The 23,524-nt window shown below is 37.2% G+C and overlaps 2 protein-coding genes across 8 annotated transcripts in view; one reads left to right on the top strand and one right to left on the bottom strand.

Moving 5' to 3' along the window:
- The window catches only part of LOC120767326 (piezo-type mechanosensitive ion channel component), a 90,731-nt gene extending 79,250 nt beyond the window's left edge, over positions 1 to 11,481 (bottom strand). For all 7 annotated transcript variants that reach the window (XM_040093260.1, XM_040093261.1, XM_040093262.1 and 4 more), the window contains exons 1-2: positions 11,397 to 11,481; positions 10,331 to 10,682 (exon numbers count right to left, since the gene is read on the bottom strand). The gene's annotated coding sequence lies outside the window, so the exon portion shown is untranslated. The remainder of the gene's footprint in view (positions 1 to 10,330; positions 10,683 to 11,396) is intronic.
- A 9,600-nt stretch (positions 11,482 to 21,081) lies between these two features.
- On the top strand, positions 21,082 to 22,658 carry LOC120767327 (galactose-specific lectin nattectin-like). Its single transcript, XM_040093268.1, has 4 exons — positions 21,082 to 21,340; positions 22,136 to 22,188; positions 22,271 to 22,379; positions 22,435 to 22,658. Exons 1-4 carry the CDS (start codon positions 21,082 to 21,084, stop codon positions 22,656 to 22,658), a joined length of 645 nt encoding a protein of 214 aa, XP_039949202.1.
- Positions 22,659 to 23,524: the final 866 nt, after the last annotated feature.

Genomic DNA, 23,524 nt, shown 5'->3' with positions numbered 1-23,524 from the left:
AGAAAAAGTGATGAAAAAACTTTTTTTTTTAGGCAGTCGCCATTTTGTGAAAAAAAATTTTTCCTACTTTTCCGTAGTTCTGGCCATTGCGATATTATTCTAGATTAATAATCTTTTTTTTTGGTTTCAGATAACTAGAAGGGTTGAAAACATGGGTATGGTCACGTGGAAATTTTTAGAGAGAGATATCTCGTCAAATAAAGAGGTTTTCCACGCAAGCACTTTATACCTATCGTTCCGTTTGTATGGCAGCTAAATGTTATAGTGGCCCGATGTCAGCATTTCCGACAAGTGAGCAGTTTCTTGGAGAGAAAAGGACGTGTGTAAAATTTCAGATCAATATCTCAAAAACTGAGGGACTAGTTCACATATATACAGGAGGATATGGCTAAATTGACTCAGCTCGTCATGCGATCTATATGAATGATCTATATATTTGTATTATATTGGGTCTCCGACTTTTACTTCTAGGTGTTACAAACTTCGTGCCTAACTTAATATACCCTGTTCAGGATATAAAAATACGAAATATTCACACAACATTCCAGAAAACTGCATGGGATCATTGAATGAATAAAAACAAAGTTCTAAAAAAAACGGCAAACTGAAACTGTAGAAAGAGTCCCGAACAATTTTCGCAAACCTCAATCGAATTTCATTACCTTTTCACTTGCATGAACTAGCCAGACATTTACAATACCAATTGGTAGTGTGGAATGGACAGACTGAAGACCGAAACTACAACCAGTTGAACACACATACTGCTCTGGTCTGCTGACCAAGGGTTGGAACCCGTACACACCATGTGTATTTGACTTGCATCACATATTTGCAGCTGACCCCGTTCACCCAATCGACACGATCACAACAATAGATAGACGAACCGCCGACAATGTGCCCTTAAACAGCATTGTCATCGTTTTTCCATCGATATATCCCCACACCTAAACCCCAAGTATTTACATTTTGTTAAAATTGTCCTCCCGACCGCTATAACTTAGACCACGAGTGACCTTCAACCACAAGAAGTGGCTCGAGTTGCCCAAGCAGAGAGTCCATCATGAGATTTCAAATACATATGTATATGAATCACAGATGGAACCCTGATTCGATCCGATCCCCACATTTTCATTCACACCGACTAGACAGACCTTTCTTTCCTAAAAATAGCTTCACCAAAAAGGAATTTCCGGATAGCCAAGCTCCTTCAGTCGTTGCACTACTCGATCGCAGCTTAGGTAGTCAAACGCCCCTTGAAGTCAACAAGTCATTCTCCCTAACAACATTCTGAACATAAAACCTTGCATTCTCTATACTGCGTCATTTTATGAATCCATGTTATCTATCCGACCCCATACCCCTCTTTAGTTCCTGAAGCCGTTCCACCATAACTCTTTCAAGACACGTTTCCAAGTACTGGAAGGAGACTGATGCCCCCATAAGAACGAGAATGGCTCCTGATCTTTTCAGAGGGCTTCAGGCAAGGCACAACCCTATCGCTTTTCCACTCGTGTGGAAAGTATTCCTCTCAGATGCACTTATTATGCCTCCAGGTATTCTGCAATGAACTTTCACAAGCTTTTGCACATCTCTCTGTTGAAACCATCAATACCTGGGGACCGCTTAGACGGCAAAGGCGAACCCCAACTCCCCAACATCTAATGGAAGGACAGGTAGCTTTTCTGCATAAGGTTTCTGTACCTCCGACCTAGGAAAGAACTCAGCTGGCAGAACCCCAGCACATTCTCTTCACGACAATAACAGAGTGTCTCCGACTCGACGGGAGCTGATATCCCCTGCATACGACCCCGGCAAAAACTCGGCTTTTACGCTTAAACAACCCAAACATTATTCCAAATCATCAACCCGTCGTTGTTTTTGGTCAAATGTGTGCCCACTGGGCATCCACTTTTCAAAGAGCTGCACTGCGACCTATTGTCTATTGTGTCCTCTTCTATATCACATATGATCACAAAGGACCAGCACTCTGAAGGAGTGCTCCAGGAGCTTGCTGGGTGCGATGGAGGTGATATGATCCCTGTCCACGTAGATGGATTCTTGGGCTTCGAGCCTGCTTCTACAAATTGCTAGGCAATCTGGAATCAAGTGCTCTGGAGTTTGCTGTTCCATGTCGCAAAACCGACAGTTTCACAAGTGCTTCTTGAGCTTGTAGTGCTCAGTATTGCCTGGCAACTCTCACCCTTACGTTTTGAGAAGGGCTGAAAATGCTGCACTTTTTCCCAAACCTCAAAAAATATGGAAAAAAAAGAACACGAAATTTTGACAGCACCATAATAAGGCCATACGAGTATTTTTGTGAGAAAAAGCTTTATTGGCGAAAAAGAATCGAAAAAATGTGCTTTTTTCAAACAACTTCCGAAATGAAAAGAGGTAAATGAAGAAATGCATCCGTACGCATACATTCACATCCACATACATATAGTATATTTATAGTACATATCTTATACTATGTTGCTGGGAAGCAGAGCAGCAGTGTCTGAGCAAGGCCTCTGGCAAATAAATAGTACAACCGATGCTTGCATGTAAATATGTACATATATATGCACTTGTTTAAATAGTTGTTGTTCAGTACATAATATGCAGCCAATTGGTAAACAAGTGTAAATAGCACACTTGTAGCTACCGATAATCACCTGCAAATACTCACACATAGTTATATAAGTGTGTGTGTGCAAACAATAGAGCAGCACATATGAGGCACATTGTCTGTACGTGCAACACGTCACTTGCGTATCGATTGCGATGTTTAATTAAGTTGCAGCTGACGTTTACGTCAACCATTTGTATTTGCACATTAGGATTGAACTGAGTCACGCCATTTGCTGGACGGCCAATGGACGGTGTCACTGCCGTATCGTTGGCTATCAATCAGCGGTCATAAATAAAAATGCAACAAGGCAAAGGCGTGTGGGCGTTTGTGGCACACAAACACACACATGTAATTGCTTAGATTCTTCGCATTCAATAGCGCCGCAAGTGTTGTTATCGCTCGGCATTTTGCCATTTTTAGCCCATCAACTCATCGCAATGGCGCTCAGCCCGGCTCAAATTAGCCCAGCCTCAGTCTGTGCGCCGCTACGCTGCCGGTTTGTAAGCACGCTTGTGCACTCTCAGCTAATAAGCGTGATAATGAGGCAATGATGAGACGGCGCGCACTCATATATGCACACACTCACGCGCGCACACATGCATGTATATATGTATGATTGCTTGTAGACCTATTGCACTTGAATTGCGGTAGACCTCACTCACGCCACCCAACTAGCGCTACTTTCTACACAAAATACTTGTATATATATATATGTGTGTGTGTGCTCAGTGACCCAAGGCGCTGTCAAGCCTCTAAAATGATTTATGACACCAAACGGAAAATGCGCGGTTGAGCAACTGGGAAGGTACTGCCACTAATTTTAATTTGTAGGCATTGTATACGAGAGTATGGGCGTGTGTGTGTGTTTGTAATTAGGCTTTTTTACTCAGTTCTTAATTCATGGGTCTGAGGTTATCAGCGGCGCTGAAGATGATTTCATAGCGCAAAAATAGAATTCCATGAGCATTTTCAACAACATTTAATTAGGTTGATTTTTGTTGTTATTATTGTATATATATTTTTTTTGCATGTGTATAACATATGAAATATTATACTGTAATTATCAGCTAATGAGTAGGAATGCTCAGCAACAATATAATCGGCTTACAGGATGAACGGACTGAACTATTAAAATAATGACAGTAAAGGAACTGACAAATTAACAACGTAGATGCGTTTTTTAAAGGACTTAGCTTGAAGAAAGTCTGACTATCGATTGAAATTGATGCTTGATCTTGCCACAAACGGGATGTTCCCACAATCTGCTCCGAAGATTTATGCACAACGGTAATGAAATGACTAAAATCTTTCAACGCAAGTTGAGATCTGCCAAATATTACTTCCTGAGAAAACCAATGACTCGATCTTTCGCAAAATCCAGTTATTCATTGGCAATCTGAAGACTAAGGCAAATCGCTTCTTGTGTCCCATATCAAAGTCTATAACTCTCTCTTCGTAGCATTAGAAATATTCATGCCGGTTGAAACCACCAACACAACCGCTAGAAATCTTACATAAAATATTATTTTAAAGAAAAACTTATTTGAACTGGGTAGATAATATATAGGTTAGGTTGAGTTAGGTCGTAATCCTAATCGATGGATCTCTCTTGGACAGATTTTCGTTCTTTTGTGTTACCTCGGAGGTAGGTCTAACGAGATATTGTCAACTCAGGCTGGCAACAGAGGAGGAAAGACAAAATGATTCCGTCCTCATTAAATCTTTACTAAGAGTCTCCGAGTGTTTGTGTTTCCCCCGGGGGAAAATCTTTTCAAAAAGCGTTCGAACACCTAAATTTCGGCGAAATTGACTTTGGTTAGAGCAAGTAGTTCGGAGGTCCTCTTACCGTACACTCTGACTTCGAACAAGTTCGGGTTGTTGACCAGCGCTTTTCGAGCTCACCAGGGGTTCGTACGGACTACGCTAGAACACAAGAGGACATCGGAAAACCAACTACACAAAGAATGAAATTGGAGTAAGTGTGCATCCCTAGGCAGGCTTTGCACTTTCTGGCACCTTCGCGGTGAGCCGGTGCAGACGGCGACTAAGCGAGAATTAATTGTCTGGAAGGTTTTCAAATGTGTTTAGTGGAATGGGTAGGGAATCATCTTATATGAGCTGCACTCCTACAGCCAACTCTTAATTCGGGCATTTATTTTCACCATTTAGACTGTTCGAAGAAAAACAAACGCACAAAAGGGACCAGCTTTAGTCAATAGAAGAGAAATTGGTTCTATCAGGACAACACTAGGTCAAACACAACGATGTGGACTGGACAAAAGCTTCGGGAGCTTGATTAGGAAGTTCTTATGCACCCACCTTATAGTGCGGCCTTGGCACCAAGTGATTACTACCAGTTCCTGTCTATGTCGTATGATTTTGTTTCTGAAAAATTCGACTCAAAAGAAGCTTATGAAAATAATCTGTGCAAATGTTTTTCCAATAGGAACAACGAGGTTTGACAATTAAGTAATGAGACTGATTTTATTGCCGCGCTTGTGGTAAACCTGCGACCTTGAAATTCCCTTTCTCTTTTTCCGGCATTCCTCCCCTCTGTATATATGTACCATCGCTCTAGCTTGTTTAGTTCGCCTGCTGCGTCAAGTTGAGTAGACGTGTGTTTGTAGTGCTCGTCACGAAAATGGAAAAACGAAATCAAGAGCAACGCGTCGCGATAAAATTTTGCGCCAGATTGGGCGAAACAGCTTCGGAAACGTAAGCTAAAATTGTAAGAGTGTATGGTGGTGCTCTTAGTCGTGCCCAAAGCTCAATGGTTGTCTCCGCGCGCCCCCCGCCCGAAAAAAGCTGGCATGAGCAAGTCGAAGGTGAAAACGATGATGATTGCCTTTTTTATAGCCGTGGAATCGTCCACAAAGAATTCGTTTCACCGGGGAAAACTGTTAATCAAGTCTATTATTGCCAAGTACTCAAAAGATTGCGAAAACGAGTCAACAGGGTGCGCCCAGACATCGCTCGTAACTGGATCCTTTCTCACGGCAACGAGCCGTGCCACACCACCCTCAGCGTGTCCCAGTATTTGGCCTCTAAAGGGATCGCCGTGTTGCAACAGCCGCCTTATTCGCCCGACATGTCACCCTGTAACTTTTTTTTGTTTCCTAAAACAAAACCGGAGGTCAAAGGAACCCATTTTGAGTCGATTACGGACATCAAGGCGGCCGTGACGAGGATACTCGCGGACATCCCAGTCGAAGCGTTCCAGAAATGTTACGAAGCATGGAAAACGCGCTGGAATCGCTGTATAGCTGCCCAAGGGGACTACTTTGAAGGGGATGGCAGAGTTGTAGAAAAATTTTCAAATATACGGTTTTTATGGAATCAGTCGCATTACTTAATTGTTATACCTCATAGGGTTTCTACCTTCAAAATGGCGACAAGTTATCGAAAAACAGTGCATATTTGACAGAAATCAGATTAACTATGCTAAATAAAAACTTCTTTTCAATACAAAATAACGGATTTCTTCTTAACAGTCTTTATAGCAGATAATTTTTATAATGGAACAGAAGTAATATTTCCTAAGTTTTTTCATAAGAAACACACGCATGATTTTTACTTAACTTCCTCGAAAGAACTGCAGAACGTTTGTTGGCCTAAGGGCAGGTCACACCGGCGAACTAGATGGGCATAAGAAGCGACAATAGATCCAGAAAGTGCAGGGAAATAGGCAAGAGAGAGGCGCTGGAATACATTTAATGCTTCTGTTCAGCATAATAAATAGCTAGTTTTAGATATCTAGGAGTTTCGCAGTCACTCTTATAGTTCGGAAGAGCGTCATACGAAGAATACTTCAACTCAAATTAAACCGCATCCCAATTTGGCATTACTAAGGACCAGTAACATGTAAGTGTATATAAATGTTGATAAAAATAAATCCATAATACAAGCTTTATTTACGAAGCTTATCAATGGTGCCGAAGAACAAAAACTCAGAGCTTCTTTAAATACTTATGTAGAGTATGTACATATGTATATGTAATATACATATATATATGTAAGTAGGTATATATACAAACGTAGCACATATGATTAATAATATTTAAGAAATCAAGTAAAATAATTCACCAAACACTGGACATACTTATACATATGCAGAGCTCAACATATATTTATATGTATTTGTAGCTTTATTTGTATGTGTTTTCAATATAGAATTCAGCGAACACTCATGAGCTTAATGATTTAATTACGTCATGCTAGTGACTCTAGAAATATTTTAAAAGTTCAATCGATGTGAGATTTGCAATAAAAGCCACAACGGCTACATAAAGCGGTTTTGGATAATCAAAAAAATTGGTGCATAAACAATTTTGAAAACAAAAATAAAAATAACCGAATTTTTTTTCTATGGAAAACTTTAAAAACACATTTCGACTGTAATGAGTGTACAGTAAGTAAATGATATTATTAATTTTTTTATTTTTAATTTTGAAATAATATTTTTATTGGACGTGAAGCGCGTGTGCGGCCATTTATGGCTCTCCCAGCTGGTGTGGAATGCGAATTACTTGCCTATAACTGAATTTCATTTAATAAAATAATATTTTAATAAGAAAGCGAAGACGTTAAACCAAATAAGAGCAACAAAAACAACAACATTTGTCAGTGTTTATCGACAGACCGCCAAAAACTATGAGCGGTGGCTTTTTGGCAGCCAACAGCAACAAGTGTAAGCAAAAATACGCCAAAAAATGGCGAAAAAATATGAAAAACAAAATTAATATGTATTGCAATGTGGCACAAAAGCCGGCCCAAAACGATAGCATTCCGATACGGCCAATTAACGTCAGCCGCACTGCGTTGCGTAGCGTTTGCACGTTCGCTAGGCGGCCGCTAGCTGTCTAGTTGCCTGGCTGACTGCTTGGCGTGTAGAAAATATTAAACGAAAGCGCATAAATGTGGGAGCGTTGTGTTGATTGTCTAACTGCATACATACAAACATACAGAGGTATAAATATATAGACATAAATATATAAAAATATTCACATGTTTAGCGGTGCGAAAGTGTAAACAGTTAGTAATTGCACACTGAAGGCGCCAGTGCAAATCCGATAAAGGTATATGAACAAACATATATATGTACATATATATATATATGTATGTATATACATATATATTTGGATATTTAGTTGGTAGTGATAAAATAAATATCACTCTGTTTGGCATTCATTGCCGTTATCAGTTTATCTGCGGAAATATATACATATATACATACATATATGTTTGTATACTGTGTACTTAGCTATTAAATCGTAATCAAACACCGAGCAGTCATGGTAATAATTGAATGCTTGTCGCAGATGGATAACAAAAACGGAGGCAAGAAATGCTAAAATCAATTTATATAAAACATTATAGCTTCTATTCCTTCACAAATAAACAAGCTTTTCATACAAAGCCTTGGTATTGAGCGATCAGCTTGTATGGCAGCTATGTGCTATAGTGGGCCGATCGTAACAATTTGTTTGGAGATTATAGCGGTGTATTCAACTATAATCTATGCCAAAATTTCGTGAAGATAGCTTGTCAAATAAAAAAGTTTTCCATACAAAGATTATAGTTTGAATGATTAGTTTGTATGGTAGCTATATGCTATAGTGGCCCGATCTAAACGTTATGCCCGGATATTATAGCGTTGTCTTGGACGTTAATCTATGCCAAATTTCTTGAAGATACTTTTTAAATCAAGAAGTTTTCGATACAAGGACTTGTTTTTGAGCGATCGGTTTGTACGGTAGTTATATGCTATAGTGGTCCGAGCTGAAAAATTTCTTCAGTTATCATAGCATTGCCTTGGAAAATAATCCATGCAAAATTTCGTGAAGATATCTCGTCAGATTAAAAAGCTTACCATACAAGCATTTGATTCCGATCGTTCAGTTTGTATGACAGCTAAATGCCATAGTAGTCCGATATTGCCGGTTCCGACAAATTAGCAGCTTTTTGGGAAGTAAAACACAGACGGACATGGCTAAATCATATCAACTACCCACGCTGATAATTTATATATGCATATATTTTATCGTGCCTGAGATATTTCTATCTGGGTGTTACAAAATACGTGGTAAACGTAGTATACTCATTCAGGCTATAAATGTGTAAGTTTTGAGAACCTTGGCCGAAGAGCTCCAATTTCTAGTATTTTAAATTTTTTTCTTGGATCTATGTATTAATTTTAGGATCTATCACGTGTCAAAACGTCTCGACTGCGCCGAAAACTATGCTAAAATTTTCCATAAAAACACGTTTTAAGTACTAACTGATCATTATTAAACCGGACTGCTATTTTTTACTACAGCTAAAGTATTTTCAAAAAATTACGCCAGAAAAAGTTATGGAAAATGTTACAAAAGTGGTTTCGTGCGAAAGCTTAATCAAATAAAACTATAAAGAGGTTTGTGAAAAGGCGTTGTACGAACTTATTCATACGAGTAGTGGGCTCACTCCTGTTAGAGACATGAATATAGGGAACGTAAAGATAAAAGCACATTAAACTGGAAAACGAGGCTTTCAACTTCTTGCAATAATCGGCTCGACCAATTTTGTCTCTGTTCCCACGGCAGTAGAGTCTACGTAAGCACGGACCCGGTTTTTTATCCCGCCAAGGACTGTCAACTCGCAGAATTCTGCCGCTCCAAAAACAACAAGCAATTTTGCCTGATATTGTTGGGTATGAAGCATGTAGGCATCAGCATTATAATTTTTTGGCAAAAATAAAGTCTCAATAATTTCAAAAACGAAAATAAACCTTGAGTATTAAAAATTAAAACAGTAATTGCTTTCCTAAAAACAGTGATAAATTTTTACCAAAAAAAATTGCCTACATTTTGGCGCATTGTTTAAAGTAAAATGAGACTGTAAACCACGAAAATTAAAAAAATCGTTCCTTTTTATTGAAAATAAACTTCAAAGAATAAAAAAAAATTCCGTCTCAAATTATTTAGTTAAGATAATGAATTTTAATTACATTAGCAAAGTGCCGATAAATCCAATAAATTACAAGTAAATATCAAATGCTCAATGATTCAATGACAGCATCAATTAAATATGTCACACTCAATTGCCCGCTGGGCTAAGTGAAAATTGCATAAATTTTTGCGAAGCCACTTCGACAACGACGCTGGTCTCAATTGAGCAAAAGGCAATAAGTCCACAATTAAATTAGTGGCAAGGGCGTAAAGTAATAAAGAGTAGTAGTACGATGTCTTGAAATAAATATGTATGCACCTATTTATCATAACATATTCATATAGTACTTGGAAGCAAACATACTATGTATATACATACATACATATGTACTTATATTAAAAAAAATTAAGCCAAAAACTGCGATAACAGAACCCGTTTCCGCGTGAGTTGGGTCTGCGTAACTCGACAGATTTATGCCGCTACAACCACAATAACATAGCAGAAATCTTTATAAATTTTAATTTTTTTTAAATCAATTTCTTTATTATTCAAGCTAACTGATAGGTAATTCCTTAGAAATTATAAACAAATGATAATATTTACGCTCGATGAGTCAACGTATGTAGTTGCAAACTGAATTAGAATTTGTACATATGAATGTACATACTATGTACATACATGCATATGTAGTCATGTATTTTTGCCAATACATACATACATATGTATGTATGTAGTTCTTTAGCCATAAACTAAAATTGTTGCATTTAATTGAAGTTGATAATTTTTGCTCACCTTATTTTCCACGGCCCTTTTGTTTGTTGAACTTATTAGGTATGTATGTATGTAAGTTATTCTTAGTAATTTCCTTTTTTTTGCGTAAACTTTGCAGCAATTTGTCACTTCAACTTTACAGCTTAACTAATTCGTTGTAGCTAATATTAACAAATCACTACAGCGGCATTCCACCAGTTTTCATTCATGAAAACTAAACAACAAACACTCGTTTCACTTTTTTATTAGTGTATTGCACAAAAGAAAAAATTGACAGCTGTCACCCACACCTGGTTAATTGCTTAGGTACGTTATGTACATCGTTGTATGGCCAGGCGGCAGGTGGATGGGTCAGACAGCGATCAAAAGGCGCCTTGAAGAAAACAATAAAAAAATATGCATATATTTATACTTTTGGAAAATTTACAGCAAAATTGTTATTTAATAGACTAAAGTTGACAATTAATTAAAATGGAATTTGCTATATTCAACGTAATAAATCAAAATAAAATCAAAATATTTTATAATATCCTATTTAATTTTTAATTTAACAAACTATGCATTTCCCTAGCCAACAAAATTTATTCATGCGCGGCTTTGTTTTCATTTCAATGGAATGTCAGTTACGTCTTTTGTCGTTTCTAATCAAATTGTTTTTGTACATATTCACTTTCTTTACGCTTTGCAGCGGCTTACGTTGTCGTTCATTTATAAATTTTGTTTTTGTTTTTCTATTTTTACATTTCACTTTCATTATTATTGCTCCCGGCGCAGCAGATTGTACTTTATTAGCATTTTTCATTAATATCGCATTCACAAAAGTTTGTATTATAGGTTCCGACTTTATCTCTGGTTTACACTTTGCCGTTGCCCCCCGGGAGGAATGTGTTGCGTTGTCGAGGTGCTTGCAGCTCAATGGAGGAGCGCCCTCGGCGGCGTCGCGTCTTATTGAATTTTCAAAATTTCATAAGGTTTTGCACAGCTGTGATTGCATTGGACAAATTTTTTTTAGCTTTGATCACACACATGCACTTTCTGCCACGCCGTTTTGCATGTTTGTACATGCACACTTCCCGTTGTTACTTACACGAATTGCACTTCAATTTAGCTTGTTTTCAATATTTATTTTATTGAATATAAAAAATAATTTGACTAAACCGCGTACACATCCAAACGCGTTGAAATTCTTCTCGTTTCTGACAAAAATTTTGTGTTTTTCCAATTGCTGACATTTTACAGCGTTGCCAGATGTGGCGCTAAGTGTTGGCAAATGAGTGGTTGGGTGAAATATCCAATTGCAGAGGCGGCTGTTAAGCGAAATAGTTAAAGTACGCGGCGCGTAGTTGACTTTTTCGTGCATTATATATAAAAATATTTACAAATACAAGCAATATTTAAATTTATTTTGCTTTGTAGAGCTAAATTATAAGCTTTTTATATAAAAATTAAAGTTTTCTTACATTTTTAAGTTAATTCAACTCATCGTTTCTGAAGAGATTTTAATTAATGTTTGATATATTTTTTTATGATATTTATGAATGTTTATCTATATTTCTCATCGAAAATATCTCAAGCTAGATATAAGCAAAGCAACTCTGCATGTTTGCTATTTATTTACTTTCTCACCCCTTCGTCGTTAATTCCTTAGCTCTGCTTCGTAAATATTTACGAAAATGGTTTGGCGACATGCTAAAAACAGAACGTCAACAAAACAAAAGGTGGGTGAGAAATGAAAACAACCGTTAATTCAACACGTGGTGATTACGAAAATATTTACCATAATTGTATTGCAAATGGGGATGTGAGGTAAATTTCGATGGTTTGTGACTTGGCTTAGTATGGAAAGAACCAGAGAACGTATAATATACGTTCTCTGAAAGAACTATTTGCGGTTTATGTATTTGAATGGTGACAACTTTTCTTTGCTACGGCCATAGAGGTGGCGCAAAACTGCAAGTTATCAATGGCTATTAAATGATGAGATAATCGAGCTAATGATGATTAGATCAAATATCATGTAATGATTTACAAAGAGCGATCATGTGATGATCACATATTATTAAACAGGAAGATAAAGTAATCGTACTAATTTTGTTTAGAAGATACATCAAGTGATGATTTGAAAGAATGATCATATGATGATCTTAAACCTATAATAGTGATATCTGACCATCACATCTGAACAAATGATGTTCAAATAAGCTAACATCTGGTGTTTTAGAATATCATTCATATGATGGTCATATAATGGAAAACATGGTCGTATGATCGGAGGGATGGTAAACAGAATATAATCACATAATGGAACACATGATGACCAGATAATCTTTAATATATTTATTATTCTTTCTTATGATAAAAGGACTTTTGCATAGTAGTTTTATATATAGAAAAAATTATGTGGCCTAAACATTTACCTGACTCTTCGATGAGATGTTTTTTACATAATATGGAGCCTGCTTTTCTGAAAATATTATTGGGCTCCAAGAAGAGCCCGAGCAAGGACAAAAACCAATAGCTAATATAGGAAAACTAAAATTCCTGATGTCATTGATAACCCACAACCTCCTTTCATAGCCGAATTTTTGGAAATTATGCCTTATGCTGTCGTATTACTTTGCAAAAATATCTTAAAAAGCTAATTTTATAGACCAGGATATATCATTTTTGAAAAAAAGAAATCATAGTAGGATGAAAGACATCGGAAATTATCTTCACTCACGTGAGAAATGGTTGTTGACTTCGCTAAATGAAAACAAAGGGGTCATTGACCTCTTTTCTTGACCTCAAAAAGGATTTTGGCCCCACTAAATGCAAAAAAAGAGGTTAATGGCCTTTGTTAAGGTGACATGAATGAATAAGAAACGGCCGCTGACTTCGATAAATGTAAGCAAAATGGTCATTGATCTCGTGGAGGGTTATGAGCCTAATGTAAATAATGTTACTAAATGTAAACGCAGGGTTCATGGTTCTCACCAAAGTTGATTGACTTCATAAGTGGTTGATGCCTTCGCTAAATGTAAATAAAGGGTCCATTCCCCTCACTAAAAATTATTAATAATTAAAAAGATCTTTCATTTCCGATGGCTTTCATCCAACTATGATTTTTAAATAACAAACGTTAAGGGAAAACTAATTTAAAGGCAATTTTAGGTCGGGAAAAGGAAGGGTAGGTGTGTGGCTGAATTTTGTAGTGTTAAGAATGGTTTATCTCGATTTCCGGCAAAACTACCAGTCCTATAGGAAAAAATTGTATAAAGACTTTTGTCACATAACCTCAAAATTTCAGTGAAAAATTCAAATAACGAAGTTTTGGATTTCTTATTTTTACATTGTATAAAACCTTATGTATCAGTATATTATCATTAGAAGACTGTTTTACAGATATTATTTCCAAGCTTACAGAAAAGCATGGATAAACCTTCAGGTAGTCAGGAAAAAAGTATGGTATTGGAGGTACTTTTTCAAAGAACATTTGTGTGAACATTTTTTACTAGAGATAAAAAATTATAGGAAATTTTTAAGGAGCAGAAAATCGAAAGAATAACATGCAAAAAGTTGAGAACAAATCGGGTGGAATATAGATAAATTTAGTGAAGAGCAAGTACCATTTAGACCTGATTTACTCTCTCTTCGCCATGCTAGAGTATTTAAAAATTGAGATCAGACCCAAGAAAGACTGAAGTGAAAGTGTGTAGACTAAATGAAAGCGTGAGTTTTATCATTTACCTGCTTTTATAAAAATTTGATTTCAAACCTTTTGCCCTTTTATTGCTTTGATTTATTTTATATACTTTTACATACTTTAACTTGACTTCAACAGCTGTTACTTATTTATAAAAAAAAAAATGTTTCATCCTCCAAGTACCAAAGTTGAATTTCTTCAATGTTCAAGTTTTTCAATTTTATATTTATTTTATTTTCCAAAATTGCACATTTTGTCTGCCATCAATCGAGACGACTTTTCGGACAATAAATGATGCGAGCACAATGGCTTATTCATTCTCATTTCACGCAGCTGCTTCCACACAGTTCAATATATATGTACATACATACTTATATATTTGGTGTGTAAGGATGAGCGCTTCGGATAGCAGAATGACAGCAAAGGAAACCAGTATCTGCATAAATTGGCAGTGGGGTCAAATACTGAACTATTTGCTATGTAAAGCATCTATATTGACCTTTTGAGACTAAATTGACCATAACGATTTTTTAGTCTAATTTATTGTATTGCGTTATTATTGAGAATATCCTTGCTTCTTCGATCTGCTACTTAAGAAAACTTATGTTTATTATGTTTTGAGTACGAGAGCATATGAACCTCACAAAAACTTGCATTAGACGCATAGTAATGTATAAGGAAGAGTTGGTAGTGTTCGATGGCAAAGCCGTAAGGGTTCTAAGTGTTCTCCGAACTGATAGAATTAAACTAGAGGGCACTTGATATTAACACGTGACCTCAATGAAAACCCTGAGCGAAAACTCGCTACTTTTGAAAAACCCATATCTATAAGGTGAATCCAATGAAACTGCGAGCTCCAGAAGAATGCGAAAGAAAAGAAAATTGTAATTTTGCTGTCCTCAAGAGAATGGAAAGAACAAATTGGCAGCCACTATACAGTTTACCGGTATAAAGCATTTGAGCTAAATTAGTGAGCCAAAAGAAAAACGTGTGAAAAAGCTCAGAAACTTTACCCAAGCCTCAATAATCCTTAGACAAGTAGATAAAGAGGATTTGAACCTCGATCCCAGACCTATAATACTCAATGATTTCAAATTGTTTTTAAAGCCTTTAGAATATCTACATAGGCTTGAGGGTTTAGTGAATTTAATGTGACTTAACTTCGATTGTTTGACTCCTAGATGCGTCAGCCTTCTGCTAGCCATAGCATCGCATTCTGATAATACAAGCGCTGGCGTCTCGGATTGACCTTACCAAAGGACACTGAGCTCAAAGATGGTTGTTGACCTCGCTAATTGTAAAAGATAGTACATTGACTCCTCTAAATGTCAATAACCTTAAAATTGGTTGTTGACTTCGCTAAAAGTAAAACAAAAGGCACATTGATCTCGAAAAGGGTGGTTGATCTAATGTGAATAATATTGCTAAATGTAAACTAAGGTGTCACTGATCTCACGAAAAGTCATTAACGTCAGAAATGGTGGTTGACTTCACTAATTACAAACAAAGGGGTCATTGATCTCATCGTAGTTCATAGATCTCATCGTAGGTCATTGACTACAAAAATGATTGTTGACCTTGCAAAACGTAAACAAAGGGATCATTCATTGATCTCATCAGAAATGGTCGATTTCTTCGCTAAATGTAAACAAAATGGTAATTGATCTCGAGTAGGGTTATTGACTTAATGTAAATAATGTTGCTAAATGTAAAGTCACTAAAAATTAACAAAAGGTCTAAGTAGATAAATAGTTGGTATTAATGTATTACCCCAGAGTTCCTTAATTATGTTCTAACTTGCGGTAAGCATCACATTTATTTCTGCGGGATTCTTAGTTTATTTGTGCGGGATTCCGACTGTCATGTATTCAGTAGCCCATAAATAGGCATTATTGCCAACTTCAGGCACGAGATCATTGGCTCTCTCAACAAACAAAAGAGAAGACTCTTCCCATCATATTAGCCATAATGAAACCGCCACTCAGTTCCGCTAACTAATCTGCAAATTGAACTGTCGGCAGAACGATTTTTTGCGATTAAACCAACAAAAAAAGCAATAGAGAGCTGGTGAGAGATAAGTAGAGAACGCGACGAAAATGTTTTGTTCTTCTTTCTTTGGTTACTCATACGCCCTGCCCTGTGCGCTGCCAATTTAATGCTCGATTGCATTGGGCGCGCATTGCATATGCCAATGACAACAATTCAACGATGTAGAACGACCGCAGACGACGCAGATAACATGAAAAGAATCAAAAACAAAAAGGAGAAAACCAAAATGCATTGAGGTAAGAGAAGCAGCAAAGAGATGCGAGAAACTTCACTAGAAAAACTTAGTGAAAGTGCTATCTAAGTTAAGTTGTCGTTGTTTTTTCTTAACTTGTGCCGCATATGGTTTGTGTATGTGTGTGTGGTGCAAAACACTTAACCCCAATCGGCTGAGGCGCTGGAGATACTGAAAAAAAATTCACCACACCCCGTTGGTTGGCGCGGAGATTTATTGCCAAAGAACGCCTTTCCACTTACAAGTGGCACCAACGCGCCCTCACCAACCCCTTGCGCATGCATGCGAAGTTCAAAGCAAGCACAACTATAACAACAACAAACAACGCAAACTTTATGCATTTCCACCGGCCGGCGAAAACATATGGGCACGTCGCGTTGCCAACTACTTTAAGATTTCTTTTCCAATTGCAAAGATTTGCTACAGCAAACACACACACACACACACACACTTCACTCTAGTTCGAGGGATAAGCGAGCGAAAGCATATGTGAGTGACATGCCGCCATATGGCATACATTTGTGTGTGTGTGTGTGGTGACTAATCGAAATTCAATTACAACATTGGCGTGCAATGACAACAAGAAGAAGAAAAGCAGCCGCAACAACAACAACAACTACAGCAAACACAATTACAAATACAGACATAAATATATTGAACAAAAGTTTCGCAAATAAAATGCGGCATTTTTCGCCTGATTGCATGCACATGTGTGTGTTTGTGCGTGTCTTAAGTGAAAAGCATTGCGACAAGCAATTGCGGCAAAACGATTTTCCCCTGCTAAATTGTCACATACACACACACATAAGCATAGAAAAAGAAGTCGGCAGCACAGAATTGAATGAGAAAACTTTTGCCACAGTGCGTTTCTGCAAATGATGTCGCCGACAGCTACTTCTCTACACACACACACACATACGCTATCATGCGATAGTCAATAGCGGAAAGAGAGTCTTTACTATTGCCAAATTTGACTTGTAAATTTCTTGGCTGTCAATGGAGTTCGATAATACCACACTCAAATAACTGTAATTTTGTAGGCAATTAGCTTAATACTCGTAGAGGAACGCTAGAAAGACAGCTGCTTAAGAGTTAGATGAGCTCCGCGTAGGATTATGTCACTAGACGCCTTCTAAAGCGGAATCGGTCGCTAGCGCCGTTCGTAATAGAAGTAGAGAGGTGCTCGGAGAGCCAATGAAGTTGACAGAAATTAAAAACAAAAAACAAGAAAAAGCGTTACCTTCGGTTGCACCGAAGCTAGAATACCCTTCACAAACAAAATAGTTTATAAGCAAGGAATTTATTTTATTCGTTCGGTTTATATGGCAGCTATATGTTATAGGGTTCCAATCAGAAAATTTTTTCTGAAATTGTACTGATGTTTCGGAAAATTAGCCGCGGCAAATTTTGTGAAGATATCTCGTCAAATAAAAAAAGTTTCCTTTACACAAACTTGATTCCTATATGCTATAGTGGTCCGATATGGGCAGTCCCAACAAATGAGAAACTTATCAAGGATAAAAGAGCATGGGAAAAGTTTCAGATCGATATTTCAAAAACTGAGAGACTCGTTCGTATATACCTTATACAGATGGACAGCCAGATAGACGAACATGGCAAAATCGACTCAGCTCGTCACGACGACCATGTATATATATTTTTTATAAGGTCTGCAAATTTTTCGTTTTCTATGTGTTACAAACTTCGTGACAAACTTAATATACCCGGTTCAGAGTACAACGAGAGCTTATACTTTATCAGCAACATTTACATTATCTCTCTGATCGCTGCAAGTCAGTTGATGGCTTTCTGCCTTGTCATGGAGTGTTCAAAAAATAACGGGAATTTTCGAGATTTTGAAAAAAAAATAATAATTCAACATAGTTTCCTTCAAGGGTGATACACTGATTAAAGGCTCAGTTTCGACGATCACCTCTTCATTCGACGAAAATTTCTCTATTTCTCTCCAACGAGTATTCTTTGAGATCTTTTTGAAATAGCATATTATTTTTCTTTAAAAGCGACTATTTTTCGGCGATGTCGTACTTCAAATGGTCCAGTAACGATATGTAATAGTCGCTGTTGCTAGTCCTTCCTTTTTAAAGATAGTGAATAAAAATTATTCCATACGTATTCCAAAAAGCACACGCCATAATTTTGCCAGCCGACTATTCGGTTTTTCTACGCTTTGGACCATGTCCAACGTGTGTAATCCACTCGAATAACTGTCGTATCATGAAATGATGGAGCCATGTCACATATTAATGCGCAACAACTCGGGTTTTTATGCTTGAACATCTCCAAACACTGCTCCAAATCACCAACTCGTCGCAGTTTTTGGTCAAAAGGGAGCTTGCGCGGCACCCACTATGCACAGAGCTTTCTCACACTCAAATATTCGTGAATGATATGATGCACACATTCAGTTAAATTCTGTAGAGTGCCTACTATCTCGAACAACTTCAATTTATGGTCATCCAAAATTAGTTTGTGGACTTTTTTCATATTTTCTTCGGTGACAACCTATTTTGGGCGTCCACAGCGTTCAGCGCCTTCGGTGGTTTATTTCCAAGGGGCAGTGTTGGAAAGCTCGCCTTTAAATCAAGTTTTTGCTGCAACTGTATTTTTTCCCTTCAGAAATCAATATTTTATGCCTCACTCAAAATGATATAATTCACAAACCAACAATCCGACGTTCGCGCCCTTTGTAAGTTAGGGTTAACTAAAATTTTCAATAATTATGTACTTATGCCAGCACTTCTTCCAATCTTTAAAGCACTTAACAAATATTTTTTGTGATCTTGTTTAGCTCCTCCATCGATAAAGTTTTTGGATCCTTATTTGTATATTGGCGTCGCCCTTTCATGGGCCTCTTCAGTTTTGTGCACAAAAAAAAGGTCATATGGGGTCAGATCTGGCGAATACGGTGACTTCGGCACCATTAATTAATGTGTTGTTATTGGCCAAATATTCGGGCATAAGAAACGATGCGAGAGCAGGGGTGTTGTAATGGTGAAAAAGCCAATTTTTGTTCTTTCGTCAATCGGGGCGTTCTTAGCAGATTGCTTCTCTCAACTTGCGCATAACTTGCTGGTAATATCCTGTATTGATCGTCCAACTTTTTGGCAAGAATTCATGATGCACGACACCCCTGAAATCGAAATTGTTAGCAAACCCTTCACATTCGACCAAACTTGGTACTTTTTGGGTCTTCGGCTCATGTGGCAACTTTCATTTGGATGACTGAGCTTTGGTTTCCACGTCATAGCCATATGACCCTCTGAGTCTAAAATCTTTTAAGCAGTGTCAATGCGAGGTTATTTTTGGTCGCAAGTGAGCAATCGCAATCACAAAAATCGAAGACGAACCAAAACGCCTCCAAGCAAAACAGTTATCAAAACTTAACTAATCGTTCAAAATGGACGACCTTGTCAGCACAATTAAGAAACAACGAATACACGTAGACTGCGAAAATTCGTACCTCGTACTTCTCCATATTCGAATGCGGAGCTTATCAGTTTCCGATAAATGTATTTCAGAAGTGAAACTTTCATCTAGCCTATGGTTAGTGTGAGTCTATTCGCTTTGAGAAATGTTTTCCTCCACCTCAAACCAAAAGTGTTCCACATCTATTCCACAGTATGATGGTTTCGCTTGTTAAGCTCAATTATAGATTAGATCATAATAGGTTGTCAAAAAAGTCTTGCGGTATTTGCGCTAGTTGGCGCTGAAAGCGGGTAGTTCTAGTTTTATTCGTCGAATCGGGTCATGCTATACCTTTTTGGAAAGCTCATTTCACGCGCTAACACGCGTTTGATTGATTGTCGTTTCTTTTAAGTCGTTCGTGAGTTATAGCGTCGCAAACATGGAGCAAAATAAAGAGAAAATACGGCATATTTTACAGTACTAGTACGATAAAGGCAAAAATGCATCTCAAGCCGCCAATAAAATTTGTGCAGTTTATGGACCCGATACAGTTTCCATTTCCACTGCACAACGATGGTTTTAACGTTTTCGTTCTGGTGTAGAGGTGGCCGAAGATGCGCCACGCTCCGGAAGGCCTGTCGTCGAAAATTGCGATAAAATCGCTGAATTGCTCGAAAGAGACCGGCATAGTAGCAGCCGTAGCATCGGTCAAGAGCTGGGCATGAGTCATCAAAAATTCATTTCAATTTCAATAGAAAAAAAAATTCAATAAAAATACCGCAAGACTTTTTTGACAACCCATTATATCCCAGCAATTGCTCGACTAATTTCAAGCAATCTTATAATTCATGTAATCTTATCATTGTCCGTTTACGTCCTTTTTTGACGGTTTGTAAATAGGTGATATCGGCACTATTTTAAAGTAAACCAGTTTCGTTTCAACACCAAAGAAAATATTGTTGTACATAAAATGAAAGCAGTGGCAGTGATTCTCAGCTTTTAGTAGGACGCAGTAGAAATTTCCACACAGCTCATAACAGACACTGTCGGGCTTCAAGTTTAGCCCTGACCATATAGAGATTCAAACAATGGGCAAACAATGAACATTTGACTTTGGAAAGTGACTTAAAAGTGCTCGGGATTATCAAAACCATCTAAATATACGAATATAAAGCCAATTTCAATTAAGTTCACAAACAAAATAAAGTAAAAAGTCCCGAATCAGCGTTATCTTCGTTTAAACGCAATGAACAAGTTATGCTCTAATTAAAAAAATATCTCAGACCAAATAAAAGATGAAACGAAAGAATTTGCACAAATTCAGCCATATAAAAGGGAGCTGTTTGCAGTGGAGTATTAGTTTTAAATTACTTCGCTAAAATGTTGCAATCAACGAAGCTTGTGCTGTTCACGGCTCTATTCTTGGTTATCGGAAGTAACCAGTTGATGGCGAAACTAATTGGCCCATCGGTGAGAAACAATTCCAGATATACAAGTCCAAGTCCAAGTACAAGTATAAGTACAAGTACAACTACAAGTACAACTCCAACCCCAAGTACTACCAGAAGAACAACTACAAGTACAACTCCAATCCCAAGTACAACCAGAAGAACAACTACGAGTACAACTACAACTACAAGTAAGTTCAAGTTGTTATGTAATATATTTCTAAATATTATTCCGAGATTTGAGAGAACTTTATCTATTCGAAAAAAATAACTTTCTTCTGCTCAACCAAAAATACCGTTGGTAAGATGATCTGTTGCTCATATTCGAGGCAGAACTAAAAACATTTTTGACATTTTTCAATCGCGGAACCCGTTTCATTATGTTCCACAGTTGGGAAAAGCGCCTCTTAATAGTCTATACCATATGGAAGGAGCTTTCAAATAGAGCGAAAATAATGTTAGGATCTCTGGCTGATTTCCCTGAAAGAGAATCAAACTTGGACTGATTAAGACAGTTCTTTGTGAAGCCGGAACAATGTCTGTAGTTGGAACCTATCAACAACCTACTTCAGCTTTTATTTCCATTTTCACAAATTCAACTGGGTGGTTATAGTTAAGGGATGCAAGGTTTTTGAGCTTGATCTTGAAAAGTAAGAGGCTGGAGATCTCATTACTCTACTTCCGAGTGGACAGTGACCAGTTCAAACTCCTATAACTATGGAGATGTTGACTTTGTAACCTTTATCACCTTGAGTGTCCAGACTTTTTTGGCTAGATCTGCTCGGAACCAACGAAGGGCTCTAATATGGCGGGGCTTGTATAAATAACTCTCTTAAAGAGCGCAAAGTTGTCACTCAGCATCGATCTGTCGATGAGTAACGTCTTTCTTTCTATATAAAGTAAGGACAACGAAATCGGCATAATTCCTTTATCAATACAATCATACATATTATTTTAAATAATATAAGTTTTATGAAATCTTTTAGCGGAGGCTCCAAATGCTTATAATCATCCGAAATTTCACTTAGCTACCGAGAAGGTAAGAAAAGTCTAGAATATAATATATAGTATACCATATATATATACAAATTTCGATATATGTATGTGTATACAAATTTCAGCTGAATTGGTTTGGCGCAATTGGTTACTGCCTCGAGAGAAATTGGAAACTCATCGTTTTGGACTCAGAAGCAATCAGAAAGGAGTTCGAAAGTTTTCTTACTAAATACCGTTAGCTCTGTAATTGTATTTTTTTTTTCGAAGTACTATATTTTTGTTTCTGTAGAGTTGAGAAAACTTCCCTTCTGGACAGCTGGCAATCAATTGGGCGACATGAAAACCTGGCGTTGGGGTCTTGATGGACCGAAACTTGGTTATACCTATTGGGCAAAGGGTCAACCGGATAATTACAAAAACAAACAACATTGCCTCAAACTATTTGCAAATAGTTTGCAATGGGACGATGATTATTGTGAGAGGGCTATAAATTTTGTATGCTTGAAAAATTGAGTTACAAATAAACGCAATTGAAATACCAATTGGTAATGGAGTAAAAGCATATTAAAAGTTGACCTTATCTGAACATAATAAAAAAGTTTATTTTATAAAAAAAGTAGATGATTCGTTTGAAGTTCCGTCTGGACATAAAACTACCATTGTTTGGTGTACCTTTGAACTACTGGCATAAGTTGCCTGTATGCTTTTCATGCATGAGCAGCCTAAAGACTAGTACTCAAGGGTCCACAAGGACTACACAAAGTTTCAAAAGGAAGCCGTGAGCTTCTTGTTGCCTGCATAGCTTCATAGTTATACCTGAAAAGCTTAATATAGTAAGAATGGCTGATGTATGTAAATTTTTGGTCCATTTTTTGGAATATATAGATTCAGGACAGTTTCTTTCGGGAAACATGGAGATCTTTGGCTTACAAGTCTAGCAATGATGGACGTTTTTACCCAGGTTTCATTCGAATTATATTAAGATGAACCATAAAATAAGAGGTCATAATATTTTTTTGAAAAAAATTGTTTTATTATTCAACATATTAGGGACCCTCCAACTCTTCGATACCATTTTTGTAGTACGATTTATCATTTGCCTATTTGGATCCTCAGTTTCAGCGATGAACTCTTTATTTGACGAAAACTTCTTTCCAGCGATCATTCTTTTGAGATCTGGGAACAGATCTAGGGCCAGATCAGCGACCTCTTCAAATTTTAATGTATCTGGCGAAAATATTCCTTTCTAGAACTCATAAACCTAATTTCAGTATTTTGATGGAGAAAATTTATGGAGTAAATAAATCGTGGAGCTCAAACTTTTTATAACGCATACGTTTTTTAGATCGAAACATTTCTTCAATTTATTTCAATAGAGG

The sequence above is a fragment of the Bactrocera tryoni genome, chromosome 2, assembly GCF_016617805.1.
Source record: "Bactrocera tryoni isolate S06 chromosome 2, CSIRO_BtryS06_freeze2, whole genome shotgun sequence".
NCBI lineage: Eukaryota > Metazoa > Arthropoda > Insecta > Diptera > Tephritidae > Bactrocera > Bactrocera tryoni.
Note: the sequence above shows the minus strand (reverse complement) of the source record. Positions and strands in the feature narration are given on the sequence as shown.

Coding starts and splice junctions, on each gene's coding strand:
- LOC120767327 (XM_040093268.1), top strand. CDS start 21,082: ATGTTGCAATCAACGAAGCTTGTGCTGTTCACGGCTCTATTCTTGGTT. Junction 22,189..22,270: donor TTCACTTAGCTACCGAGAAG/GTAAGAAAAGTC, acceptor TACAAATTTCAG/CTGAATTGGTTTGGCGCAAT. Junction 22,380..22,434: donor AAGTTTTCTTACTAAATACC/GTTAGCTCTGTA, acceptor TTGTTTCTGTAG/AGTTGAGAAAACTTCCCTTC.